Raw genomic sequence first — 25708 nt, forward strand, 5'->3', positions numbered from 1 at the left:
AAAAGGACACTCAGACGAGTTTGTCACAACAAAAACACAAGTCAGACAGGATAAGTTAATTCCACCTAACCAGTATCATCTTTAATATAGCAGTATACTGGATGTACTGCTTCCAGATTGCAGCTGTTTCTGACATCACTATAGCTGGGATTGCAATCTAACATAATAAACTCTGTCAGGCTCAGTCTAAGTTCAAGTCCATCTCTCTCCAGCCCCCTTAAGGATAACACTGTCAACCCACACTCAACTCTAAAAATTCCTGCAGTTTGCTTGCACACACAGCAGCCAGCATAACCTAAGTGGCCACCCGCTATGCCAACAGACTTTCTAGGAACTTGAAATCAAAGTAATTCTGACTGAAGCCACATAAAAACTAAGACAATTGAATGGACTCCATGCAGCTCTTCAGCATCATTCCGTGTGGCGTTTACAGCATTATCAGTTTTATCTATTGCTGCCGCTAACTCAGCCTCTGATATCCCCAGGTAATGAACAGTGGATGGCATTGCTTGGTTAACTGATTACAACAATTGCATTTAGTATCCCTCTGACTGTATGTTGCACTCAAGCTTACGAGATCACTTAACTCTAGTTGCATTTTTTTGACATTGCAACTCAATCAAATCACATTTTTATTAGTTTAAAATCAAGTTGTTTCTAATATGGAAAAAAGAAATTCACGCATCGGTCTGTTACAGCCACACACAAAATATAGTTGTCTTGAGAAATGGTTCTGGCATCAGACTGCACCCCTCTGATTTGATCCTCACTGTTCTGAGGAGAGGTATGACAGACAATGGTCACTGGCTTAGCACTGCTGCCTGCATGAACAGTTCCCTGAGGACCTAGCGTCTTGTTTTAACTCGCAGAGGGTAGCACCGTGCAAAGAGCGGCTCCTCTACAGGCCTACCTATGCCCTACTTCTAAATATCCAGTCAAAGGTTCGACGCCATATCACATACCCAAGTTGCTCTTATTAAAGCAGAAAAAGTAACATGAAATGGAAGATTTCCAATAGGCATTCAGATGCGCTTTTAGCTAACAGACAAGCACTGGGTTTTAATCTGCTTTAGCAGAAAAGCATGCAGTACGGTTAAAGTCACTTTGCAAGGTTATGAAGAAAGGTCTGCAAGGCCCTTTACCTGCTGCCTCTGGACAGATCAGCCCTAAGAAGCACTCACTGAATGAATATTAAATCTGCCATCGAATTTAATTCAAAAATAGGATAGTTTTGTTCAGGTGAGAAACAGAGAGCTGTCTCCAACCCATCCCCTCACACCTTTACTTCTTGTTGCTTTATTCAAACACAGCAGAACAATTATCACTTCGTCATCTTTTCCACAGTGAAGTTACTATTAATTAAGGAACAAAGTCAGAGTATGATGTACACATACACTGAAAGACTGAAGGATGTAGGAAAGCCCGAGACTTCCTAGCAGTGTGACCTCGGACCATTACCTACAGGCCCAATTACGACACGGGACTGGGGCGGGGTACGCCGTGGATGAGGCACCGCAGCAAGCAGCAGCCGACAAACCCTTTCCCCGGGGCCACCCTAGACAGGCCCGCCTTCGCCGCGGGGTTGGGGTAGGGCACGGCCGGCTCCTTGCCGCCGAGGCCGCGGCCCGCCCAGGCCGTGCCTCCCGCTCCCTCCCCGGCCTCCAGCCCCGCTGCGCGACGGTGCCTCAGCAGGTGCCGAGAGACCGACGGGCACACAAAGGCGTAGCGCGGCCCGGTCCGTTGCTACGCGTCGGTGCCTCAGGCCGCAGGCAGACAGAAGCCGCCAAGGGGGCTCAGCCGAGCGGCGGAGTCGCAGCGCGGGCAAGGCACGAGCTGCTGCCGAGCGGGACCAGAGGGAACCGCGCCGTCGCGTCACACAGCAGCCTCACCATAGCCCGCTCCTGTGCCTGCGCAGCGACCCGGCCCCCCGCCGCTCTCGTTGCCGCCGCTCCAGGCCCTCTGCTGCCTCCGTCCGCCATTTTGAGAGCGAGAGAGAGGCGGCCGCAGCCGCCACCGCCCGGAAGAAGCTCCCACCGCCACCGGGACGCCGCGCTGCGCCGCCTCCACGGCCCGCCCCCAGCAGCGACACGGCTGCAATGCGCAGGCGCCGTCCGTTCCCTACGCATGCGCGGTGGTGCTCTGTCGCCGTAGGCGGAGGCGTGGCGCGGCGGGAGGACGGAGGTGCCTGTGTCCTGCCGTAGGTCGGCCGTGGACGCCTGGGGTGAGGTGATGGTGCTACCTCAGCCTGGCCGAGGAGCGCTAGGAGCGGCTTGTGCGCCGCTGGTGCCTTTCTAGGGCTGTAGAAAAAAAAACTGCAGGTGTGTTTTCAGGTAGTCATTAGATTTTCCTCCGTGTATCTGGCTGGGGGTACACTCAAGAGTTCTTAGGGCTTGAAAACATATGACAGTACTTTTCCATGGGAGCTGCTGCCCACCTTCATACTCTTTTTTTCTGCAATGCCATAAAATTCAGTTAGGAGCAGATTGATGTGGTATGATGAGAATTACCATAACTTGGGGCATGTTTTGGCAAAACTTTGAGATTTATCTCACCAAAACTCGTCACCTACGGTTACTGTTCATGTGTTGCCAGTGTGATAGCTTTAGGCAGAGGAATAAAAAAAAAAAGACTGAGAATTTTGCAGCTTTACTGATGGACAACGAGAAAATTAAAAGTCGGTACAAATCTTCATCCATTGTCTGAATGCACTGCAGGTTTGCATTTGTCCCATTAGGCAGCATGGCTGACCTCTGAGAGCAGTGCTGTTGTACAACAGCCAAGCTTGGGCGGCAAACGCTGTGAATTTTAACGGATTCTTCTCACGCGTCAGCATCAACACGAGCAATCGCGTCACCCGGCTCCTGACACGGTCGAGCAAGACAAGAGAGGCTGAGCGCCAAGGCGGCGAGGAGTGCCTGCAGCCCCTCTGCTGTGGGACCGGGATCCAGCTGCTGCCGCTCGGGGCGTCCAGGAGACCACAAGGTGATTTTTTCAGCACCTCACGACCAAAAGAAGCCAGCGGCTGGGTTTGCGCGCGGGGCAGCGACCCACGCGGACAGGGAGGCCGATGGCCACGTGCTGCGTCGGGCAGCAGCGGCGCGAAGCCCCGACCTCCCCGCTTCGGTCCTCCCAGCCCCCTGCAGAGGCGCGGCCCGAGGGGGCGGGCCGCCGGGCGGAAGTGCCGAAGCCGCTTGGAGGGCGGCGGGGGCCGCCCGGGGCGGGCGCGGACTGGCGGCGCGGAGCAGGATGCTGAAGCTGGCCGCGGGCCTGCTGCTGGCGGCCGCCGTGGCGCTGCTGCTGGACTGGTACGCGCCGGCCGCGTCTTCGGCGCCGGCCGGTCTGCGCCGCCAGCGGGCCCCTCGGCCTGCCCCCGGGGCGGATGCCGCCAACCTGCTGTGGGCGGTGCAGGTGAGCGGGGCCCCGCTGAGGGGGGGTCCGCGGCGGTGGCGGGGGTCGCGCGGGGCGTGGGGCTCAGCGCTGTGGGAGAGGGAGGCTCTGCGCCGTTTCCCCCTAAGCGCTCCCCTGTGCTGTCCCTGAGGAGCGACAGGTGTCCGGCCGCTGTGCCGGAATGCTCGGGAAATGAAGTGTGAGAAGGAAGGGGTAATTAAAGCCCACCTAATTATTGCATTAGTCTGTGTTGCATCAGTACCCCGTCCTTTGTGATACCGGGCTCGGCGGCCCCTTTCCTCTTCCAAAGATCGGGAAACTTACGTGACAGAGAAAATCGTTACACTGGGTTTTCGCGTCAGAAAGTACTGGGCCGGCACGAGACTGACATACCTTAAGTTTCGTGCCCGCGGCCTTGTTTCCAGGCTGAACCCGGAGCGGCTCTGCGTTCCTGGGGCGCGGTGCTGACCGCGGGCCGGCCCGGCCGGGCGCCTCCTGACGCCGCGGCGCTCCCTGCTCGCTCCCCGCGCGCTGCTTGCCTACGTGCCGGGTGCTGGGATGGCACTCGGGTGGCTGCGCCGTTCCTGCTAACAAATGGGCTGCTTCTGCTATTCCGCTGTTGTTCTGAAACCTGCGGACGCTTTCTTTCTGTGTAAGCTGCAGGCAATGCTCTAGCGTGCAGTCCAGCGTACTATGAGTCCTATTGTTCTCTCCAATTACTGTGTATTTTCTAAGCTAGTTTTTCCAGTGTTTTTTTTTCCCATAAATTACTTAACGCGCTGTCGTTGCAGAACAGATTTCAAAACGCAATGTGTGCTTGAATTAATGCAGATAACATCCCTATGTGGAGGTTTTAACCTCAGAGCCATCTACAGCAGTATGTAGCTCCAGAGCTATGCTGGCAAGCAGCACGCACAGCTCCGTGCTCCTCTTTGGTTGTGTTACTTCTAGTGGAGTCCTCCCAAGGATAGGTCACGGCACAGCTAATTTGAGGCTTGGCTTTACTTTCATGGGGTTATGTTCTCTTTCAGATGTGCCCTTTAATAGCAACTTTATCATTGACCTAACTTGGAAATGAATCAAGCGCTAAATTCAGTGTTGTGCCAGATGATGTTATGGGAAACGGGCTGCGAGCTCCCTGGTGACTATCCATGTCTAACCTGGGTCACTGATCGAGCTTGAGAGGTTCTGCTCCTCCTGTAGCAGCTTCTGCAATGTTTTTCCTCTCATCCACAGGACCATCTCCTCTGAAACCAAACTAAATTATGATCTCTGTACTACAGTCATCTATTAAGGGCTCTTTCGCCTTTCTTATAGTAAAACTTCTTAGTACCCAGTAAGCTTTCTAATTCAATATTTGACAAGCTTACCATTTTTTTTTCCTGTTTCTGTCAGCTTGTATATCCTGTTTCTATAAGCGCCATAATTCTCCCTTCTTAATGACTGCCTTTTCTAAGCAACCTCTTCTCTAGATAAGGGATGCAGGCAGTGGTTTCTCCTCACCCCTAAGGCTCTTCCAACCCATTTTGATAAAACCCACTTCCCATGTCTCAGTGGGAGATGCCTGCTTTCCAGATGAATCAGGTGAAGCCAAAAGAGAGAAGTAATGCAGCAGGTGGACTTGTATTTCCTTTTGTGAAATTGATTTCCCAGCTTGCTAAGAGCATTGCAAGCTTTTCCCCTTGCCTACTCATTTCCACTTCCTTGTGACTCCCATGACCTTCATACTTAATGGTTTTTAATAATAATAAAGTTAGTTTCAGTTCTACAGAAGTGTTGGGATGCTGCAGCTCTTAGAACTTACCAGAAAAGCCTTCTGTAAATCTTAAACTAATATTGTAGTGGGGAAAAAGAATGGGAAGATCCTTCTAGAAAATCAGGCCTCTTGACAACCGTCTGCTTAACGTGTTTGAAATTTACATTCTCTGTTGTTATTGGTAGAACAGGAGAAAGGGTTTTTTTTGGAAGACCTTTTGCTCCAAGAATCTGGAGACAACACTGATAGAAGTTTTCATTTTTTGTTGTTAGAATGCCAAGAGAGATAAATTGCAAATCCACAGACTTAGGAGAAGATATAAGATGCTGTAGCATTGCCAGTGATTAAAGTAGGTTTGATACATTGAGGTAGTGCAGTGCAATTGGCTGGTCACAGCCTAAACCAATGATTGAGCACTAGGTGAGAAGGTGTGGCTAACCCAGGGAGTTCAGGTGTGAGCAATGTGCCAGAATGACCGGAAGGGGTGAAGCCAGGATGCACCCCTCCTCAACCTCATTTAAGGGTTAGCACCCGAGGGAATGGTATCTTTGTTTTTAGAGACTGTGTGCCTCTTGAGCTATTGCTTGTTGTTGGAAGGGGTGAGCTAATTTTACTTCTTTATTAACTGTTCTTGTTTTTTAGTGCCTGTATCCTGTTTGGAGGCACTGTTATTGCCTTCTTTTGTTGTGCAGGTAGTTCTACTGTGCTCTTTGTTTCACAGTAATTTTGCGAATGTATCAATGAGCATGAAGTTAAGATTATGCCTAAAAGAGTTTAGCTTTTTTACCACTGAATTCTGATCCAGGGAAAACTTCCATAGAAGCAAATACAGACTTCTTCTAGACTGAATTAAGAGAAACTGTATTCAAGCATGCGTTCTACGTGTTCAGATAACAAAGTAGAAGCTAAGGCATTTTATTTCCAAGGTATTTCACCTAGATTTTTCAAAAAGGAAAGAGCTTTACAAGAACTAGGTTTATTCAATATAACATAAAAGTTCGCGATGTTTTTCAATCAGTGATATAATAGAATCATAAAGGTTGGAAAAGGCCTCTAAGATCAACTAGCCCAACCATCAGCCCATACAGTCAGATGGCTGTAACTATGTGCCCACTAATGCGTGCATATCAAATGTTATTTGCCTAAGCTGAGGGGAAAAACATTGATTTGACTGAGGTGGAATGATTTGCAAGTATTAACCCAAGATTTGGTTGGACAGATCTGAAAAGCCACTATATTTAATAAATGAGTAACATCCACGTATTTTCTTGCTTTGCAGAACTGCTTAATTCTCTCTTGCAGAAAGATCACTGTGTTGCAGCAGAAATTCACAGAAATTGGAAGTCAAGAGGCTGCATACAGCTATCCAAACTTGCTGTAGATAGCTAAATATTTCCCCATAGTACTGTATGTCCTTAGAATTTAGGAAACTTGATGTATAATGAGGTTTTAGGTGCTCCAGAGGCAATATTGTATTGTACGCTTGCTCTTGTTTTTCCCTAGCCATTTGTTTCTGTTCTTACTTGCATCCTTGATACTAGTATGAATCACTGTGGCTGCTCTTATTCTGCACTCTAGCATATTTGGCTTTGCAGAACAATGTGGGTAGCAGTAACCCTCTGCTTGGGACAGTGTTTCATTTTTCTCTCTTTTGCAGGTGTCAGATATCCATATAAGTAGATTTCAGGATCCCACCCGAGCTTCTGACTTGGAAAAATTCTGCTCCGAAACAATCGATATAATTCAACCAGCATTTGTTCTTGCAACAGGTGAGTAATTCAAAAGTGAGAATTTCCTGTTGAATATACTGACAAATAAAGGGCAAATAAGATTGAAGAGTTTCACAATAGGATCTTAAAATGTTAAGGTTTTTTTAAGCAGTGGAAGTAGACTTGCAGATGAAAATAGATTGCTAGGAGCAGAAGAGGCAACTTCTGAGCTTGAGAATTAGTTTTTGCTTAATATCTTGAATTTGGGGGTTTAGCATATTATATATAATTAAGACATAATGATGTAGCGTAGCTATTATTTTTTCCCATATTTGTCACTACACCTTAGTTGTGGTTAATAGCCACCTTCTTTTCTAGTAGAGGTTGTGTGGCATTTGTAGTGTGTGTGATGTCGCAGGAGAGAGCAGTGTCTCTGAAAGATATTAGGAGTCAATTCCTCCCTCAATTATTCTGCGTTAGAACAGTCTCCACTTATTTGTATGAAATTCTGCTGTGACCTAATGTAAGGTGGTTTGTTTGATGTTTTTTTTGCTGGTTTCTGTTTGAGCATATTTCACTGGTCCTGGTATATAGTAAGTCTTGCCATTTTATTTGATGCTTTCCTTCTGCTGTTGGAATAGATTAAGTTTTGGCAAGCAAATTGAAAGGACTTTGAGCCCTTACTGTAAATGAGGTTTTGGAAACTTCATACTAGTTCTGCACTTCTATTTCTACAGACAGTTGCTTATCTGCTACTTGCTTTTTAAGTTAAGAGCTCAGAAATAGTTAGCGTTCATCTTTTTACTAATACTGCAGGAAAGTGTTAGTATACAAACAAAAATGAGAATGATTTCAACTTCAGTTAGAGCTAAAGGGAACACAGAAGGTGTGAAGTCAAAGTCTCCCTGACTAGAATTTCCAAGGATAAAGAATGCATAACAATTTATTTTAATATGGCATTGGTAGAAGTGCTGCAGTGACACATCTGATAGATGTTTGAATAGCTTTCTGCATCTGTGTTAGAAGGCATTTACCCTTATAGTAACCTCTTAGACCAGAAGTCAGAAAGATCCAGATTGTACCCGGAAGGCCTGTTGCCACTTACACTAGGAAGCTTGGATTGCATGTTTGCCTACTTTGTATTTGTAATGGAGTGTTTGTGTGAACTGTATGGATATCTAGTTGGATCTCACCTTTGTACATTTGCAGGTGACTTGACAGATGCTAAGACAAGAGATAAACTGGGATCTGAGCAGGTAGAGGAAGAGTGGAGAATTTACCAATCAGTCCTGAAGAGATCAAGGGTCAGGGAAAAAACTAAGTGGATAGACATCAAAGGCAACCATGGTAAGAAGGAACTGAAACATCATCTCTGTAATCACAGGAAAGAAAATGATTTAAGTCAAAATATTAAGTGGTAGTAATTACAAGCATATTAGTGGTGGTTGTAAGTCAGTAGAAAGGCTTGCCATCCAGGTATCTGTTCCACTAAGGACACATTTTGTTTACAGGCACTTCCTGGAGCTTTAGTAACAAGGAAGTAAGAGTCTTCATTTATTGCTTTGCATGGCAACTGGTAGAATGTATTTTTGGATGTTAGTTTCGAAGTTGTTTTATATACCCAATCTTTTAGCAGAAGAGCAAGCTGTAACCTTACTGTACTGAAGAAATGGTTTCAATTTACTTTTCACAGGTGTCTTCTAACAGGTTTATATTCAGCAATTGAAGTAAAACTTATTTCCTTTCAAATAGAACTCAGGGAGGGTTATTCATGTCATAGTTGTCACTTCAGTCTAAGCATTCAAGTACAAGCTAATAACCTTGTAACAGCTGGTTTGTATAGCCTACTAGAAGGGCAAAACTGGAAGATCTAGTACTGGGGGGGAGTACATCCTATGTACATCTTGTGTTATATACAGCCTGTAACACTCCCATTTTCCTGGAGTCTTCTGTTAGCAGCTGTAATGGAGAGGTGTGGGCCCCAGTACAAACATTCAGTTTGTAGTAAGACAGTAGTAGTACAATGCAGAACAAACATTCCCAGGTTGCTTCTGTTTTGCACATGCTAGTCTCTGATGCCATTGTTACTTTATTTTCCTTAGATTAGTTAAGTATTTATATAACCCACTCAATCTCAAAAGCTCCTGTGAAGCTTAGTGGTGAAACTGAAACTGTGTGGTTAGCTTTTAACCACTAAATGACAATTTGCATTTCTACAAAAATTTTGCCTTTTAATTGAAACTTAAATGAGAAAAGTATTCATACTACTGGGTCATCTGCATGAGGTACATAATGTTTCCTGTGCACAACTGGACAATCTGCTTATCAATTGTGTTAATTATTTTTTTAAATACAGCTTGCCAGCACCTGCTAAGACCACTTTATTTCAACATCAAGAATTAAGAAATACAGACAAATAATCAATTTAATCTGAAAATGTATTCATTTCCTTTTTTCTCTCTTACAGATTCATTCAACATTCCACGCCTGGATAGCATTCAGAATTACTACAGGTAATTTTATTTTCTACACAGACACCATTTTATTCAATGCTGAAATTGCTAGGCAATATTCTGTTTTCAGTTGTCAGGTATGCTTTCTCACTGACTGTTCTATAGCCCAGGATCATATTCACCATTCCTACTGCCAGTTAGTTGTGTAGAATGGACTTGGAGAACAGAGAATTCTTTGCTTAAGCTTCTGATCTCTTAGCCCTGTATGTTTTGTAATTGCATATGTTGTAAATCTACAGTGTCTAGGAAACATTCTGTGCATTGTATTTCTTCAGCAGTTTTGTGATATACTTCTGTAAAACAAGTGTTTCTGGAGATCTTTTATCTTTGAAATAGACGGGGGACAAGAAATAATAAGCAAGCAACTTAACACACTTTTTTGTTCTTTATGCATGCTCATTTTAATGTCATTTGGGTCTAAATTTTACCTGAGCCATTTCTTCACATCTGAGTGATTCCTAAAAGACTAGGAGTAGCAATAGAGATGTTTTTAAAAAAAAAAAGAGAGAAAAGAATAGTGGGTGGACAAGTTTTGAGGAACACACTGGAGATCTAAATGTAAAGATTTGTCAGGAAGCTTTCACCTTTTCCATTGGCTCTTTGGTTTGAATGTTGTAGCCACAGCTGTTACTGATGTATAATCCCTCTTTCTTCCTGCCCTTCACATTTGAACAAAATATTGTCTCATAATTTCAGTGATGCTTTCAGCTCTGATTCCTTAGAACTGGGGGAGGACCTAGATTTCTAATTTCTACTTTAATTCCAGCTCTTTCACAGTAAGACCAGAGATTGAATTTCTGGTAGTTAACCAGTTTGCGTCATTTCCTGTGGCTTGGCAAGAGCAGGTCACGTTTTCCCATGAATTCACAGAGATGGTATCCTACAGCAGCTTTATTTGCAGGAGAGCATGGAATTCAGCTGTGGATTTACAATGAAGGGGTGTGTGGCACTAATGAGGCTTTTGCATGGGCTAGTTCAGTGCGTGTCCTTCTATCTTTTTCCATAGCTGTGGCAACACAACAGCATAGTATCTGTCTTCGATTTAATTTTCAATTGCTATCAGAAGTCCTAGTGAATTGTGTGGGAGGATGTAGCACTAGTAAATTTGTAGGATCATCCCTGAATTCTTGGTGTTAAAATTTGGCCTGGACAAGCTTGCTGTTTGGAAGGATGTATGGATAACCTGCTGAAGATACAGCTCCAGCAAAAAGTGATTCAAAAGGATTAATAAAATATAAAGAACATTTTTATGAAATGTACTATACTCTAAGGAGATAGAAAGGTGATGGCAGAGTAAAACAGAGTATTGTGGAAGTTTTTTTTCTTTGCCACCTTACAACAGTAAGCAGTCTAAAGGACAGCGTCTTTTTTTGTCTGAGTCACAGTGAATTCCTTACATGATACCTGGACAAATAATTCTTGGCTGCACACCTCTAAGGCACCATAGGCTGCAGATACAAAAATATAGGCTGGGAGGACAGTTAGCGAAGCGTAAGATTTGATGCTGAATATGTATTAAAATCAAAGAAGGTGGCAGATGTATTGAAATATACTTTTATACGAAAGCATGAGCTCCTATTTTACATCCATCGTGTAAGCAGAGGATAATTGAGCTGTTGCATGTAATGTAAGTTAGACTAGAGGCAGAAATCTAAGGATTGTGCTACCGAGTTGTCTTAAAATATCACAATGTTCATAAAGAACACTAATTTCAAAATACAGAGATTTTGAGTCTTTAAGGCACTGAAATTACAGTATATATATTCTTTTAAGCACAGGCTTTTCAATGCCATCGATTTTTTTTAAAGAGATTTTGTTGCAGTAACAAGATGGAGCTAGATCTAATGCACAAACTTTTCACTTATCCTACGCGTGTCATTTCTGTCATTGCTACGGGCTTTCCTAGTAGCAATATTTCAATTTTATTTTGGCAGGAAGTACTCTGCCTGGAGGAAAGATGGCTCTTTCCATTATGTCCACACCACCTCATTTGGGAGCTATTCATTCATCTGCGTGGATGCCACACTCAGCCCAGGCCCGAAGAGACCCTATAATTTCTTTGGGATTTTAAATACGGTATTTTAGAAGTTGTAGCATTTCATTTTGCTGGCTGTTTTATAGTGTATTAATCTGCTTGGGGTATCTTTTCCTTCTTTTTATAATTAAGAATCTCCTGGAAGATTTGTGTTCATCTAGATGTGTGTAGTGCATGTGTGTTTTCTCTCAAGAACATTACAAAAATGTCAAATTAGACTTTTTTCAGGGTGCTGTCAATAATTTCTTAACATTTAGCTATGTTTTAGTGGTAAGTTCCTTATAGCGTAAAACTTTTTGAAACAAAAAAATACTTTCTAATTTCACTCCTTTTTTCTTTGCTGGATTTCTTGTTTTGATTAATATTACAGATAAGATGATTGCACTAAGTTTCACAGTGGAATAATGTGAAAGATAACACTCTAAAGAAATGTTATTAAAAGTGATGTCCTGGTCTTCCAAGACCATAAAAATTGCATGTGCTTTTTGTTTGGTTTGTTTGTTGAAAGAATAATACTAATTCCAATCTTTAAATGAAGTATCAGCTTCCCTTTGATTTTCTGCGTAGTTTGTTGGTACACTTGTTGTTTTTGAGATACTCTTCTGACTTGTTGCATAGAGTTACTGTATTTTGGCAAACAGATATCATATTCTGTCTATGGTAACAGCCTCAATGACAAGTAACGTGTTCTTCTAACCTTATCCAAAGGAGACTCAACATTTCACTAAATGCTTGTAAATCACTATAATACTTAGATGAAAGATGATGTAGGAGTGCTAGGTATAGTACCCTTCTCATTGTTTACTGTAATCCATTGATACATAGATCCGTAGGCAGCTTTGCATACGAATTCTTAAGGAGTAAAGAAATGCAGTTCAGCCTGGAGCTCCTGTCTGGGCTGCGGTAAGGCATGCACTTTCTTGGTGACTACCCAGCACTAGGAGTTCAAAGAACCTCACTTGCAGGTTTTTGCATAAATCTTAAGGTAAAGAAAAAGGGTAGCCATGGGTCAGTAGACACTTGTACCTGTATAAGGATTAAACCTCTGCCAGGAATTTGAGAAATAAATTGCATTTGTATCAGTGCATAGCTTGGGCTTCTAATAGCTGTCTTACGTAGAAATATTCTTAGAGACCAAATTCATAAGACAAATGAAATCTTAATTTCACTTAAACTAGTTACACTAGCCCAGAATGGTATACCAAATCCATTCATTTTTAGTACAGGTTTTATTTCTGCTTCTTATATCCATGCATTACAGCATTCATTTTTAGGTAGGAAGGAAAACAGTATACTGATTCTTCTCTGATTTACTCTAAAAGATTATTTGCAAAATGGTGGAAGAATGAATTTGTACTCCTGTTTTGTTTTTTCCTGCCTCCTGTGTTAAGTTCTTTCAGCTTATGCTGGTACTGGGAGTCTCTCTGAGCTGTAAGTGGTTGGTGTCAAAAAGACAGGAAGTGAAAGAAATTCAGCTTGCTCTGTAAAGTGTTAATTTTGCTTAACATTAACAGCAGTAACAGAGTAGTATTTCCAAGATTCAGCATCACTGTTCCTCCAGTTAAATGACTGAATCACATTGTGTGCCATTCTGAGATCTGTCATGGCTATAACAGGCTGTCAAGCAAGTCAGAAATACTAAGAGTGCTAACTGCAGGGTAAATACATACGTGAAATCAACTGAAATGTTTCTTCTTCAACTAGATAAACAAGCAGTAGAAAGGACAGAAATTTAACTTAACAGAGTCTGTCTTCATAGTGCACTCTTCCTCTGTTATATTGTAAGGAATTCATTATTTCCATGTTTTTTCCAACATTGGATTTTTAGGATGTGGTTAGCAGTACAGCTTGTTTATCCTGAAGCAAATGTGACTGTTCTCTGTAGATAACAGATCAATTGCATCTTCATTAGTTTCTTTCTGCATTTCTTTTGTTATTCTTTCCAAATAATATAAATGGTAAGTAGTTATTTTATTGGTTTTCTTTGTTTAATGGTTTGCTTGTTTGTTTTTCCCCAAACACCTGTCTGTTTCAGAATCAAATGCAAGAGCTCTCTGTGATGGCCACAGAAAGTCTTCGCAGCAATCATACTGTCTGGTTTGGCCACTATCCCACCTCAACAATCATATCCCCAGCCCCAGGAATACGAGCATTAATGAAGTAAGATCTTTTTTTTGCATGAGTGTTTTTTTGATCTGAAGTACGCTTCTAGCTAGTCTTCACATGCTTGTCTATCACTTCACAGGTTTTCTGCAATGGCATTTCTTCCTATCCAAACAATCACAATTTATGTTTTTTTTAGTTCTGCCACAGCTTATCTATGTGGACATCTTCATACAATGGGTGGACTGATGCCAGCCTTGTATAGTCAACACCGCGGTGGCACTCTGGAACTGGAATTAGGAGACTGGAAGGATAATAGGAGGTAAGTAAATACTGTGTGAACAAATTATTGTATGGACCCTAGCTAGTTCTACTTTAATACCCTTTTATGCTGTCTGGAGAATTTGAGAGAAGCATTAGGTGTGTCAGACTGGTTATTAGTATCAATGTTTTTGAAAAGTGTCTTAAAGTACTTTAGAGTTTTCTTCCCTATACCAGCAGTGTGCTAATAAATCGTGTAAACTAATTTTTTGATTCATCCTTGATATTTTAAAAACTAAGAAGATGACATCTAAATGTCAGTGTAATGTAGGTTTAGTATTCAAAGTAAGCAAGCATTGTAATAAAATTCAGCATTAATACTTAAAAATACCATGCTCTGGGCCCGCTGTAGGAATTCTAGAAATAAAACATCTACCTGTGCTGTTACCTTAGCAGCATGTCAAAAAATGTGATGCTATGTGGAAGGAATGGTAGTATACTAGCTTTTGTTCTGCAGTAGTGCCCAGAGAAATACTTGTTTGTACAGGTGGAAGCTAGTCTTTGCCTAAGGCTAGAGTTCTTACAAAGACACTATAGAAATGAATGTTATGTTGACTAATCCAAATATAATGTACATCTCCCTCATTCATATGCAAGATTCAGTAGAACTTGACATCTCTGTTTTTTGAGCATTGCTTCAGTGGTTTGTAATCAAATGAAACTGAGAAGTAACCATCTGTACAGTTAATATGGCAGAGTCAGTTAACATACGATTGAGTACAAAAGGGAACAAATAGAAACTAAGTCAAACAAGTTCTGTGTAGAAACTTGGGAAGCATGTGTGTCACCTATGCATGCAATAGTTGTATCAACAAAACTATCTTATTTTCATCTTAGGTACCGGATCCTTGCATTTGATCATGACCTCTTTAGTTTCATAGATCTCACCTTTGAAGAATGGCCTGCTGTTCTCATCACCAATCCCAAATCTTTCCTTTACAGCAGTTCTTTTCATGAACCACTAGTAAAAATTCTTTACTCCACTCATATCAGGTACCTTATAATCTCTTGATTTTACAATATTTCACAATGTTTAATAGGTGGGGTATTTCATGGTATATATTTGTATTTATTTATATAATAACAAACATCTCAAAAAGAAATTCACTGTTCTCTGCAAGATTGTTGTTGAGAGCTCATTTTCTATAATTTATGTGGTAAAAGCAGAGTTTATAGCACTAATTCTTACTTGTTTTGTATATGCATTTATTTCTACCAAAGTCGAGTCTACCCTTTTGTGTGACCAAAGCTGGTAGAGTTTAACACTTAATCTGTGTTGTTAATCTTTCATGTTCACATTACCTTTGCTGACTTCAGGATTTTGTCTGTGTTTTCTCTGTTTACTTTAAACATCTTAGCCTTCTGTTTTCAGCTCTGGTATATTACAAATATTAAATATTTAATATTATACATCGGATATTTGCATTTGCATTTTTGTATGCTTTAAATCCCTCCATCTTCTCATTTCTCCCTTTTCTAGTGTTTATTTTGTGTTCCAAATTTTTATGCACTTTCTGACATACTGGATTTGTTATTAGACCAATAAATACGAGTGTATTTAATATGCAGAATTACAATCAAAAGTTGTGCTTCTCAGTTTAGGAAGCAGTGCTTTACTACTTTCCAGTTTCCTATTTATAATCTTATCTGAATCATATTAAATGTACGAACTGGTGGAATAATCACTATAACTATGATACTTCGTTTGACTGACATGTGTTCCACAATGCCTTCTGTATTACTGGATGTGAGAGAAATCAGACATACAATATATTGAGTTGATCTTAGTATCGCTGTTTCTCTGGCATCACTTGACAGTGCTTATAATCATGTTTGTTAGTACCTCAAGTCTGTAATACCACTCTTGTGTTCCACTCCATTTCTCATAAATTCAATTACAAACATGAGGAGGTTATACTCTCAATAGCAAGAAGTCAAAAACAGTGGGAAAAAAAAAACAAACAACAGCAAAGGAGTTCAGAGAGAGCAGCAGTTTTTAATGAAAATGTCTGCAAGTATTTGTTTATGCACCTGTATGTTTGCAGAATGATGCATTCAGCTAATGTTAACAAATGTTTTGACAGCAAGATTCTGAGTTCTAAGATTATTTCTGCCTGGACTTTGAGATCTACACTTCTGTCAGCTCCACAGCCCTGCCCGGTTTCCTATTCTATTCTTTTGCACAATACCATACAGAACTTCTTTTGTTAGTTGTAAGAAAGAGGTACTGTATTATCATTTGCCTACAGATATTTTATCACTTTTGTTTCTAACTTCTTTGAGTTCTTAAGTCTTATGTGACATAGGGAAATATCTTAAGGAAATGGTGACAAATCTGCAACTCCTCTAATCTGTTTGTTTTGCTGTTGATTCAATCCTTAGGATTCTGGCCTTCTCTCCTGCTGCCATTACTTCTGTCAAAGTCGATATAGATGGAGTTCACTTGGGGAATGCTCATCAGGCATCTGGCCCTCTCTATGTATTGAAGTGGAGCCCACAAAACTATAGTGAAGGGACCCATCAAATAGATGTGACGGTCCAGGTAAGATACCTGCTGGCATTCTTTTTGCTGAATCATCCCTCTAGTTATGTGATTCAGAAGGCTGATGGCACACATGACTATATAAAAATGCATGTTAACTGACTTCTTTTGATATTTGTCTGATGGGTTATGTTTAGTAAATAGAAAAGTAGAGACTACTGAGCACTAAAAGGTTAATAAAGCATTTGGATAAGTGTAAGGTTTCTTATTTTTCATGAGAAATATAAAAACAGGACAGAAGAGCAAGTCACTGTTCAGAAAAAATGTTCGCCTGTTACTTGCCTGAAAAGCAACTATCTTGAAATTTATCCTTATAAAGACAATTGGGATTGATCAGGGAAAACGCAGAGAAACATGTTAGTTCAGAATGCAGAGGAACTGGGTCTGGAAGATTTTGGAAATGGGAATGCTGTTTTTCGTTTTTTGTTTGAAGTTCTTTTTACAATCTCTTGCAGGCTGACAGGGAATATGATTTCTATTTCCCAGAACGTCAGACTTAACTCACATTGGATTGCTGGGGAGGAGAAAAACATTTCCTGTACAGTGCTTCTGCTCTTCAAACATATTTTATTTTTGACACTTCATGTGGTTTTCCAAGAACCTCATCAGACTAGGAAAGTTAGCTTCGTCCTGCCCAGTGGAACCCAGCTGGGCATTCTTCCTCATAGGACAAGGACTATAAGACTCCATAATTCCTCCCACCCCACCCCCCATGGCTTTTTTATACTGTCAGTGTTCTACCTCCTAGCTTGTTATTGATTTCTGTGATGTTTTATTTAGAAGGCTGTATTTTGTAACTGATTTTTACTTTGACCATTGAAAACATATGCACAAAATTAAACATTTGAAGATGGTTTATATAGGCCTGTATAGCAATAGTGACGTTCCTTGTTGATTTCTAGGCTTTTTTGCAAGTATAGAGTATTTTTAAAACTGATTTCCTTTCTAGTCATTAATTACTATTACATCTTGTCACTGAATAGTTTGAGGAAAGAGAGTTAGATGGAAGCCTTAACTTTTATTAGGTGCCTAGAGAAAACACAAATACTTAATTGCTATATGATGTTTCTGGGGTTGTCTAAATTTTGTGGTCTCAGATGTCACAGTAAGCATACTGAATTCTTTATATAAATAGCCAGTTTGTTATGTCCTGGAAGATAAGGTATCAGTATTGTATCTGCACGAATATCAAAGAATTCTGTTGAAAAAAAATACAGCAGAAGTGGGAATGAAAATGCCCTACTGGATCATCAGGATACCTATATTAGCAAAATAATATAACCAGCAAATATGCCAGAAACTAAGTACAACAAAGCTGTTTTTTAAGACAGGCTATTGTCTAGAATTAAGCCTTCAGGAAACAAGTGTTGGCTACTGGTGGTAGCCAGTAAATAGTTGCTGTCTTCAGTAAAATTGCTGAATATCTGATAGGATCTCCTCCATATGCAGGACTTTGACATTTTAAAATTACAATCTCAAATTTAATTGGAGTTGCAGAATTGTCAGTAGGTAATATTTTGTAGGTAGAAATGTTTTGATGCAGCAGCATTCGTATATCAATCAGAGCTTTCCAGAAATGCTGAAAGGATTATCTTGCTACTTTAACCTGATATTTTTGTCATTTATTTGTAATATATTACATTGGCACTACTTACTAGTAGTTTCCCACCATAACTGGTTTCTTATTTTATTTCAATCTAGGATGCTTCTGGAAGAATTATCACACAGGGTCATATATTTTCTATGGAAGAAAACCATCCTCTTAGATTTGGCTTTTGGCCATCTGTTATTCTTCTTACTGACCACTATGTTCTAGTAAGTGCTTTCAGTAGAACAGCTGTCATTCCCTGCTGGCCTCCCCAGAGACTGCAGGGAGCATTTTCTGCATTCCTATAGACTTGAATGCGCTTTGCTTTTTCCAGTATAATTCTACTGGAACTTCAGAGGTACTTCAGTTTTCATTTCTCCAGGTACATACTTCAAACATGAAGCTTGCATGAACCACTGCTGTGCAAGTTGCCTTCCATGATTTAAGTATGAGTATACGTACACACGTTTTGTGTAGCTAAGAAATGGAAAACAAGCTACTAGAGGGGGGAAAAAAAAGGAAGCTTTACATCAGATGAAACTTCATTGTGATCTTTTGTAACGTATACTGGCAAGAATGCCAAAAAAAAATCTCCCATTAGCTGCTGATGTTGTAGCTAGCTGTAGCAAGGAAGGCCAAATTCCCACTGACTTCAGTAAGTTCCAGATTACATCCAGACAGTACATGGAAAGAAGGCATGTAATAATAGTTAAGGTATGTTTCTGGAACAACACACTAATGTCCACATGGCTGTATTGCCTCAAAAATATTACATTAGTTTTGTTAATTAATAACAATATTCTTCAGTGTCTTGAACTGCAGTTCTATAAGGACGGTACTGAGAAAATATATTTTACATAGGAAGTGTATCAATGGGCTGTAAATACATGTGTTAAAAACACCACTATTAGAAGATTCCAGTATATTGTCATACATCCAACTGAATTGAAGTCAGTAAGATGCAAGTGAATGTAAATCCAATAACTTAAACTTCTTCAGTGCCATAATGCCAAAAAGCATTGAATATCTGTTTCAATTAGAAATATTTGTATAATTCTATCAGTGTCTAAAAGGGATGCTCAAAGGTTGTTAATATTTCAGAGCTGACATAGAGTTAAAACTGTTTCTTTTCAGGCTCGTACACTCTTTGGACTGATTGTGCTGATTCAGATTGCCTTGCTCGTTGTTTTCAGATACCTCCAAAAACCAGTACTTAAAGGTATGAACCAATGTTTATCTGGTGGTTTGTTTTTTTAAGAGGATCTTATTTTGACTAAACCTATTTACTGTTTATCTGCATGCTAACAGTATGTAAATAATTGTGGTTATTCACCATTATACATTTAGCATCCAGTACTGTGCATTTTGATTGGGTTCTCAAGCTGCTGCTTTGTTTTTAAGTGGGCCCAGAAAATCTCCAGTATATCAAATAAAGTCATTTAAGAGCTTAAAAACTCTATCAGGTATCTTCATTTAAACAAAAAATTCAATTAACATAAGTGTAAAGGTTTCATCTTAATTTTTTCACTGAGAAAATCTGATGCATAGAGAAAGGAATGTTTTATATCAGCCCTGTGTAAGTGTGGTTGTTTCACTACAGTTAGTGCACAAGTCTGTCTTTAGTGCTGTCACCAGAGTGGAGAAACAGATTTCCTGGTACAAGAATAATTTTGTTGATCTTTGCAAACAACATGTACAGGCTTCTGTCTTTCTCAAAATAATAATCAGTTCTTGTAACTTGATATTTTGTTCCTGATAAATCTGGTAATTGAAAATTAATACTTGCAAGTTGGTGGTGTTTATCCTTTAAACAATTGTTCGAACCACACCTTACTAATGAGATTTTTTTAGAAGCCACCTCCTTTCCTATTCATGTCAGTGGATGTTCCTTCCTTTACAACCACAATCACGTAGGACTGTGAGGCAACTACAGCAACTTATTACATAGAAGAAAAGATTTTCAGTTAACTTGATGGAATTCAGCAGTTAAAATAGAACAAAAACTAGCGCTTCATGATCAGCTATGTCCCTGTAGACAATGACAAGTGTTTCACAGATTAGTGAACAAATTTTAGAGCTCTTGATTTCCAAAGTTCAAGCTTGCCCTCTGGGAGATAGTGCTTTGTGAGAAGGGCAGCCACGTACAAGGCCAATTTCTAAAAGCTAACTTCATTTAGAAGGCTCTTTGGATCTCAGTCTATGAATTAGCTATGGCAGTTAAAAGATGAAATGAATAGTGGTTGCTTTTTTCTTGCTAGCGTGACATGCTTGTCAGAATGCTGCTGTTTTAACATCTAGTCTTAATTTTATCTGAGTTGCTAGTAAACTTCATCAAATACCAAGCTGATCTAATCAAAGAGAATCCCGTAAACCTAGTCCATGATGACCTGCACAGTTACTGTTTCAAATTCTTACTTTCCATTTAATATGAACTTTCTCCATGTTTTTCATTCTAGCAACTTCATTTTCTGGGTATAGAATGGTCACTCAGTTTTATTTGCATACAGTAAGTGCGTTTGTTTAGAATGGTAGTCGTCGTCTTCTGCTGTTATTAGCATTGTTAAACTTATCGGTTTCTTATTTATCACAGTAATTCTAGAAATGCATTACCTTGCATTTTTCTGTAGGCATACCAAATATTATTTTTATATTTCTTACTTAATTGACTGAATAAGTAATGTGCAAACTTCTTTCAGAAAGACATGTGTATGCCTGTTACAACCTGAATCAAGTTTATTTTTCTGAAATGTTGCCTCTATTTAGAAAAGCCAGGACTACTGGGTGTGACCTCATTTTCCCTTCATGTCTTCAGTAAAATAAATGCCTTCTATTACTCAGTTTTGGTTCTGAATTTATACACTGTTCTCGGTAAGTAACCTAGAGTACTGGAGGACATAAGTTACTTTTCTGAAATTACACATCAGATTCTGAGGGGAAAAGTGGACTTCTGACATCTTGGAGAATGGAGAAAAGATATTTAAACTGTAAAATTAATGTGGAACTTCAAAAGTTGGAAGTCCAAGGAGAATAAAGGTTTATTCGTGAAGAGTTGGACTTAAAATCCTTGAACAGATTTAGCAAATTACATTATTTTGAAAGCAAAATGAGTTTTTTCATGTTTAATTTGGGTTTCACTTATTCTTTGATTAAGATCTGCACCTTGGCATAAAACAAGCACATAGAACATATGTTTTGTATGACAAATCACTAAGACATGTCAGCTCTGATATAAAGAGTTTTAGCTTATTTCTCCTCTTACAAATGTTACTAAAATAGCTACTGTTGTGGAAGTGAGTATGGTATGCATAACATGGTGCAGACTGGGCATTTTGACTTGTAAACAATTCTATGTTTATATGCAAATTATGACTGTCTAAGTTTTACTGTAATTCTGTGGTAGGATCAGAACTTGAAAGAATCTGTCTCTTTTCTTCTCTCATGAGGAAAATGTTACCTATGTTGTCACAAATTCTCACTGAGATTAAAACAACTTAAAAGTATTTTAATTGCATACTACAGCTCGTTGATGGACCATAGCAAAAGGTCAGGATTTGTTCACATCAGGAATGTTCATCAGATTGCTGTTTGTTAAATGTGAAACATGTTTATTACTACAGACAAACAGTATTCATTGTACTCAGTCAAGCATTTTGCTCCAAGAATTAGTGAAAAAGTAACTTCTGTATTGTATTTTCTGGTGGTACTGTATGTTTTCCTCTCTTTCAGGACCATGGTTCATTGGCGAACTGATAGATGGCCAAGTGGGGGCCTGTTTTTCCTTTGGGGTGTTTGTTGGTGGTTCCTTCTTACGGGGTGGTCTCACATATGTGGTTGGCATTTTACAGGTATGTGTTTAGAGAGGAATGTTGACAAGCTGCTCTCTTAGAATATTTTGTGGTGTTTTTTTAATATGATTTTATAAAGAAAGGAGTCTTGGAAGGATAAAGAACACTAGTAACCATGCCTGTGTCAAACTTTCTAACCTTTCTTCCTGCTTAAAAGGTAGGACAGAAGGAAGTTGTGCATATGTTCCTCACACTTCTCTCTTCTCCTGTTTGATGTTGTTTTGGACTCTGCCTCTAATCCTGACATCCAATCTCTACAAATCTACCCTTCTCTCTAAATTTTTTTTCTGTCCTTACAAGTTGAGGTCATTAAGCAAAAGGAGTGGCCCGGGCAGCTCTGGCACCCTGAATATTCTTCAGATCAGTAGGTGTCACTCTCCAAGTAGACTTGAGTCTGATTTTTCTCACCAGTCTTACCTGGCTGCCCTCTGCATTTCCCAGCTGCCTTAGTCTGAAAGGCAGGGTGTACTTCCTCTGCATCTAAGTCTGAACACTTTGCTGTTGCCTTCATCAGGGTCCCTGCCCTGTGCCAGTGCTAACACTTGTTTTACACCACATCGGGCTGGGTCAGAGAGCTAAACTGGAAACAAAGGCTTTCCTTTTTTTGTTACACTAGTATTTTGCTAAGTCTAGCTCCCTCAACTAGATGCAGGAAGAGTCAGATGCATGTTGGTGCCATGCACTGTAAGGGTGTAGGCAGGAATACTTGACCTGGGACTGAGACTCAGGCAAGCCCAGCTCTCTCAGCTGCAGTGTCTTTGAAGTGTAGCCTGAGCATCCAGCTTTGGGGATTGCACTCAGCATTTGAAATGGGACAGTTTTATACGCTCTTATCTTTTTTGTGCATTGATGTGTCTTCCCTAGAATATTTGGGTTGATCACTGTCGTCTTTTTCTCTACTCTTCTTTTCAGATGTTGTTTTTCAACGTGCCATTAATGGCGTATCTGTGCTGGTGCCTTTTCCTGCGGTGCAAAGGTCACAGTTTCTGTTCTCACATCCGTCACGTCCGACGCCTCTTGGTTGTGCTTATTCATCTGGCAATGGCACTCCTGCTGGCCTGGCAGGTCTATTCTTGCTATTTCTTGCAGCGAACCTATGGGACCTTGGCTTTTGTCCTCTCTCCCATGAGAATGTGGTTGGTGGCCCTGACCTCAGTTCTGATTTATAAAACCTGGACGTTTCAATCATCTGAGCTCAGAACTTACATAGTAGAAATGAAAAACTGTCAGAGTTTCTGAAATACAATACAGTAGTCAAAGTTCTTCAACTTAAAACTGTCCAAGATGCAACCTATTGTTTTATGTTGCTGGAATTCTGTACAGACCAACCATGAAGTGGTAAGATCTGAAGCTGCACTTGCATTGCTGCATAGCTGTAGTAAATGTGTAACACATGTATTATATACATGTGTTGTATTATACATGTGCAGCATACTGTGTATACATGTTATAGAATAGACATTAATACAGTGTGCAATAAATTATGTAATAATCTCTTGTATGTTTTTTATGATACAAAGCAGATGTCTGTTGTGGATCACCAGTGGAAATGTTTACTTGTTACTACTTTGAATGGAAAATATTTTTAATTCTTGATTTTTATAATGCTGGGAAAAATGTGAATAGATCTTGATAACAAGCTCCAGGATTTGTGTGTAACTGCTTTTTATTTTAAGATTTGTGTATATTTCTAGAGGATTAGATGAGATGTCTGTATGAATTAATGTTTATTGCAGAGGTGCTGTGTGGCCTTCACTGTAAAGAGTCCAATGCTTACACACACTTTTCAGTTCATAATGAGCTATAGGAGTTCTTTATAGGCTGCTGGATGTGTAAATATGTATTTGTGTGTATGTTCACCTGAGCCATGGTCCTAATCTTATCCTGGGATTGCTAGTTAATTAATGTGTTGGAATTTCTCTGGAAGGAAATAGTAGTTTTCCACTGTTGAGGTTGCTGATTTTCCCTTAGTTGACTGCTGAAAGGACAGTAAATGATTGCCACTGGAATTAACAATTGTAGTCAAAAGTTCAGCTTTAAAGCAGAGAATGGAGACAATGTTCTCAGGCTGGAAGAGCCAAAAGGAATCCCATGGTCTAGTTGCTATATCCTTTCTAAGTGAGAGGAGTCAGGGCTGTGTTTCTGGGTCTCAGTGCCGACAAGTGACCTGGGAAAATCATTTCTTCATTTTTGTTTTTCCTCCGTCTAAAAATGATGGAACACTTGCATTTAGGAAGAACTTAAGAATCTAGAGCCAGAAGACCTGAGTTGTCTTTACTAATTACAAATCTGTTCTGCCCTTCTCAACCCCTCTGGGAAACACAGGAGTATTCTTTTACAAAATTGCAAATCATGAAGTCCTTAATTCTAACAATGATTCTTTGTTATACCTTAAAGTGATTGCTAAGCTTCTTGCCTCAGCTTCCCTGCCTTTAAAGAGAACACTGGCCTGCTTCATAAGACTGAGTGGAACGTTTGAAGTACTTTATGTAGTTTTACAGTAACTTATTTATGGTTTGTCAAGAAGAAGGAGGTAAACTTATTTATGTCACCTTAGAAAAGACAGCAACTGTATTATAGAAATATAAGAAAACAATAAATTAAAAGAAAATGCTACATAAAACTAAGACTTGTTATATCTAAAATGAGAGCCTTTCTAAATTCCCATTCCTCTGTGATTGACAATATAGGAGGAAAAAGATACTAACAGCTCTTGTTTGTGTAAATTAAATACCCTGTTAAGAGAATACTTTGCTTACCACAATGTCATTAGCTGCTGTGTAAATCTGTTTTGCAAAACTGTTAGAAAATCTAAGGCAGGGAACAACAGAGAAAATGTAATGACAAATATGGCATTCTACAGTGTTGCTGGAAATGCAAATACTTTTATTTGATCAGAGAGCATATTAAATGGCAATAAAATGCTTCGTACCTATAGCCTGTGGCAAGAACTTTTTCTGAAAGGAGGTGGATCTTTCTTGTGGCGGCATTTGACAGACATTTTCTTACATGGTAATTAACTATACTTTTTGGTTCTGTGGGATGTTTGGTAGATGAATGGAATTATTTTTAAGAACCTCTTCATGTTAGTCTTAGTGTGGCAAGGAAAGGTGTTTTATTTGTAGATGTGCTGTCCCTGGCTCTGAGGACCTTCCTAAGAATGACATGCTGCTGACATGTGGCTGATGTGTGGATTACGTATGTATGTGGGACTGATGTAATACATCTAAAGAGAAAGTGCAAGATGAGTGGAGCTACCTTTCTGTCCTGATCTCAGTGAAAAGCATGGTATAGAAACTGAGAATTCTACCCTATGTAGGAAGGGCCTGATAGCTCATGCTCTACAGATGCACCTATCGCAGTTCTTTGTTGCTTGATAGAAAAGCAAAACTTACCTTGTCTCATGTTAATTCAGATTTCCTCCTTTCCTTAAACTCTTTTCCAATATTCTAGAACTTTAGCAGTAAAATGTTAACTTTCCTAGCTGAGCTATACAATTTAATACGGGAAAACTCTATCAATATTTACTTGAAAATGTTTTTAAATTCTTTATCTCAGCAGAATAGGAGTTCTCAAAAGCACAGACTAGAAAGAGAGCTTCTAATTTAGCTGTCCTTATACATATAAGCGTGTGGTTGCCCAATTTAACTACAGGTAACAAAAACCACAAAGTACGTGAGTTTTCCCTTAAAATTAAATGTATATTCAGGTTGCAGGGAAGACATCACCTGTCACTTAAGGGAACTGGTGATAACTGGACAAAGCTCAGACAAATATGCAGATGCTATTACAATAGATCTAGAAGCCACCCTATAAAAATATGCCTTTGTTCCTCTGTTGCTCTGTGATGCCCAAAAGACACAAATCAACATGATGGACTCAAGTGAAATGTTCTACTGATAGCAAACC

The 25708-nt window shown here is 40.0% G+C and overlaps 2 protein-coding genes across 6 annotated transcripts in view; one reads left to right on the plus strand and one right to left on the minus strand.

The window, feature by feature from the left end:
* The window catches only part of UBR1 (ubiquitin protein ligase E3 component n-recognin 1), a 60484-nt gene extending 58004 nt beyond the window's left edge, over positions 1-2480 (minus strand). The window contains exon 1 of the mRNA XM_021403426.1: positions 1890-2480. Within this exon, the coding sequence (XP_021259101.1) occupies positions 1890-2126 (237 nt within the window). The 5' untranslated portion in view covers positions 2127-2480. The remainder of the gene's footprint in view (positions 1-1889) is intronic.
* On the plus strand, positions 3195-24736 carry TMEM62 (transmembrane protein 62). Of its 5 annotated transcripts, none has more exons than XM_021403439.1 (14): positions 3195-3408; positions 6801-6912; positions 8062-8199; positions 9320-9365; positions 11300-11441; positions 13436-13560; positions 13703-13825; positions 14767-14817; positions 16207-16366; positions 18068-18181; positions 19089-19173; positions 20718-20822; positions 21681-21799; positions 22712-24736. In XM_021403439.1, the coding sequence occupies exons 1-14, from the start codon at positions 3247-3249 to the stop codon at positions 23036-23038; spliced, it is 1809 nt and encodes a 602-aa protein (XP_021259114.1). In that variant the 5' UTR covers positions 3195-3246; the 3' UTR covers positions 23039-24736. The 5 variants fall into 5 exon arrangements, with proteins under 5 accessions (XP_021259114.1, XP_021259116.1, XP_021259113.1 ...); XM_021403441.1 differs by having other exon boundaries at positions 3214-3408; positions 14662-14817; XM_021403440.1 differs by lacking the exon at positions 3195-3408 and adding an exon at positions 3472-3600 and having other exon boundaries at positions 14662-14817.

Source organism: Numida meleagris, chromosome 6, assembly GCF_002078875.1.
Source record: "Numida meleagris isolate 19003 breed g44 Domestic line chromosome 6, NumMel1.0, whole genome shotgun sequence".
Taxonomy (NCBI): domain Eukaryota; kingdom Metazoa; phylum Chordata; class Aves; order Galliformes; family Numididae; genus Numida; species Numida meleagris.

Excerpts from the sequence above, each read along its gene's own strand:
- TMEM62 (XM_021403441.1), top strand. The coding sequence starts at position 3,247 with ATGCTGAAGCTGGCCGCGGGCCTGCTGCTGGCGGCCGCCGTGGCGCTG. Across the intron at positions 13,561-13,702 it reads GGAATACGAGCATTAATGAA|TTCTGCCACAGCTTATCTAT; the intron begins GTAAGATCTTTT and ends TGTTTTTTTTAG. Across the intron at positions 21,800-22,711 it reads ATGTGGTTGGCATTTTACAG|ATGTTGTTTTTCAACGTGCC; the intron begins GTATGTGTTTAG and ends TCTTCTTTTCAG.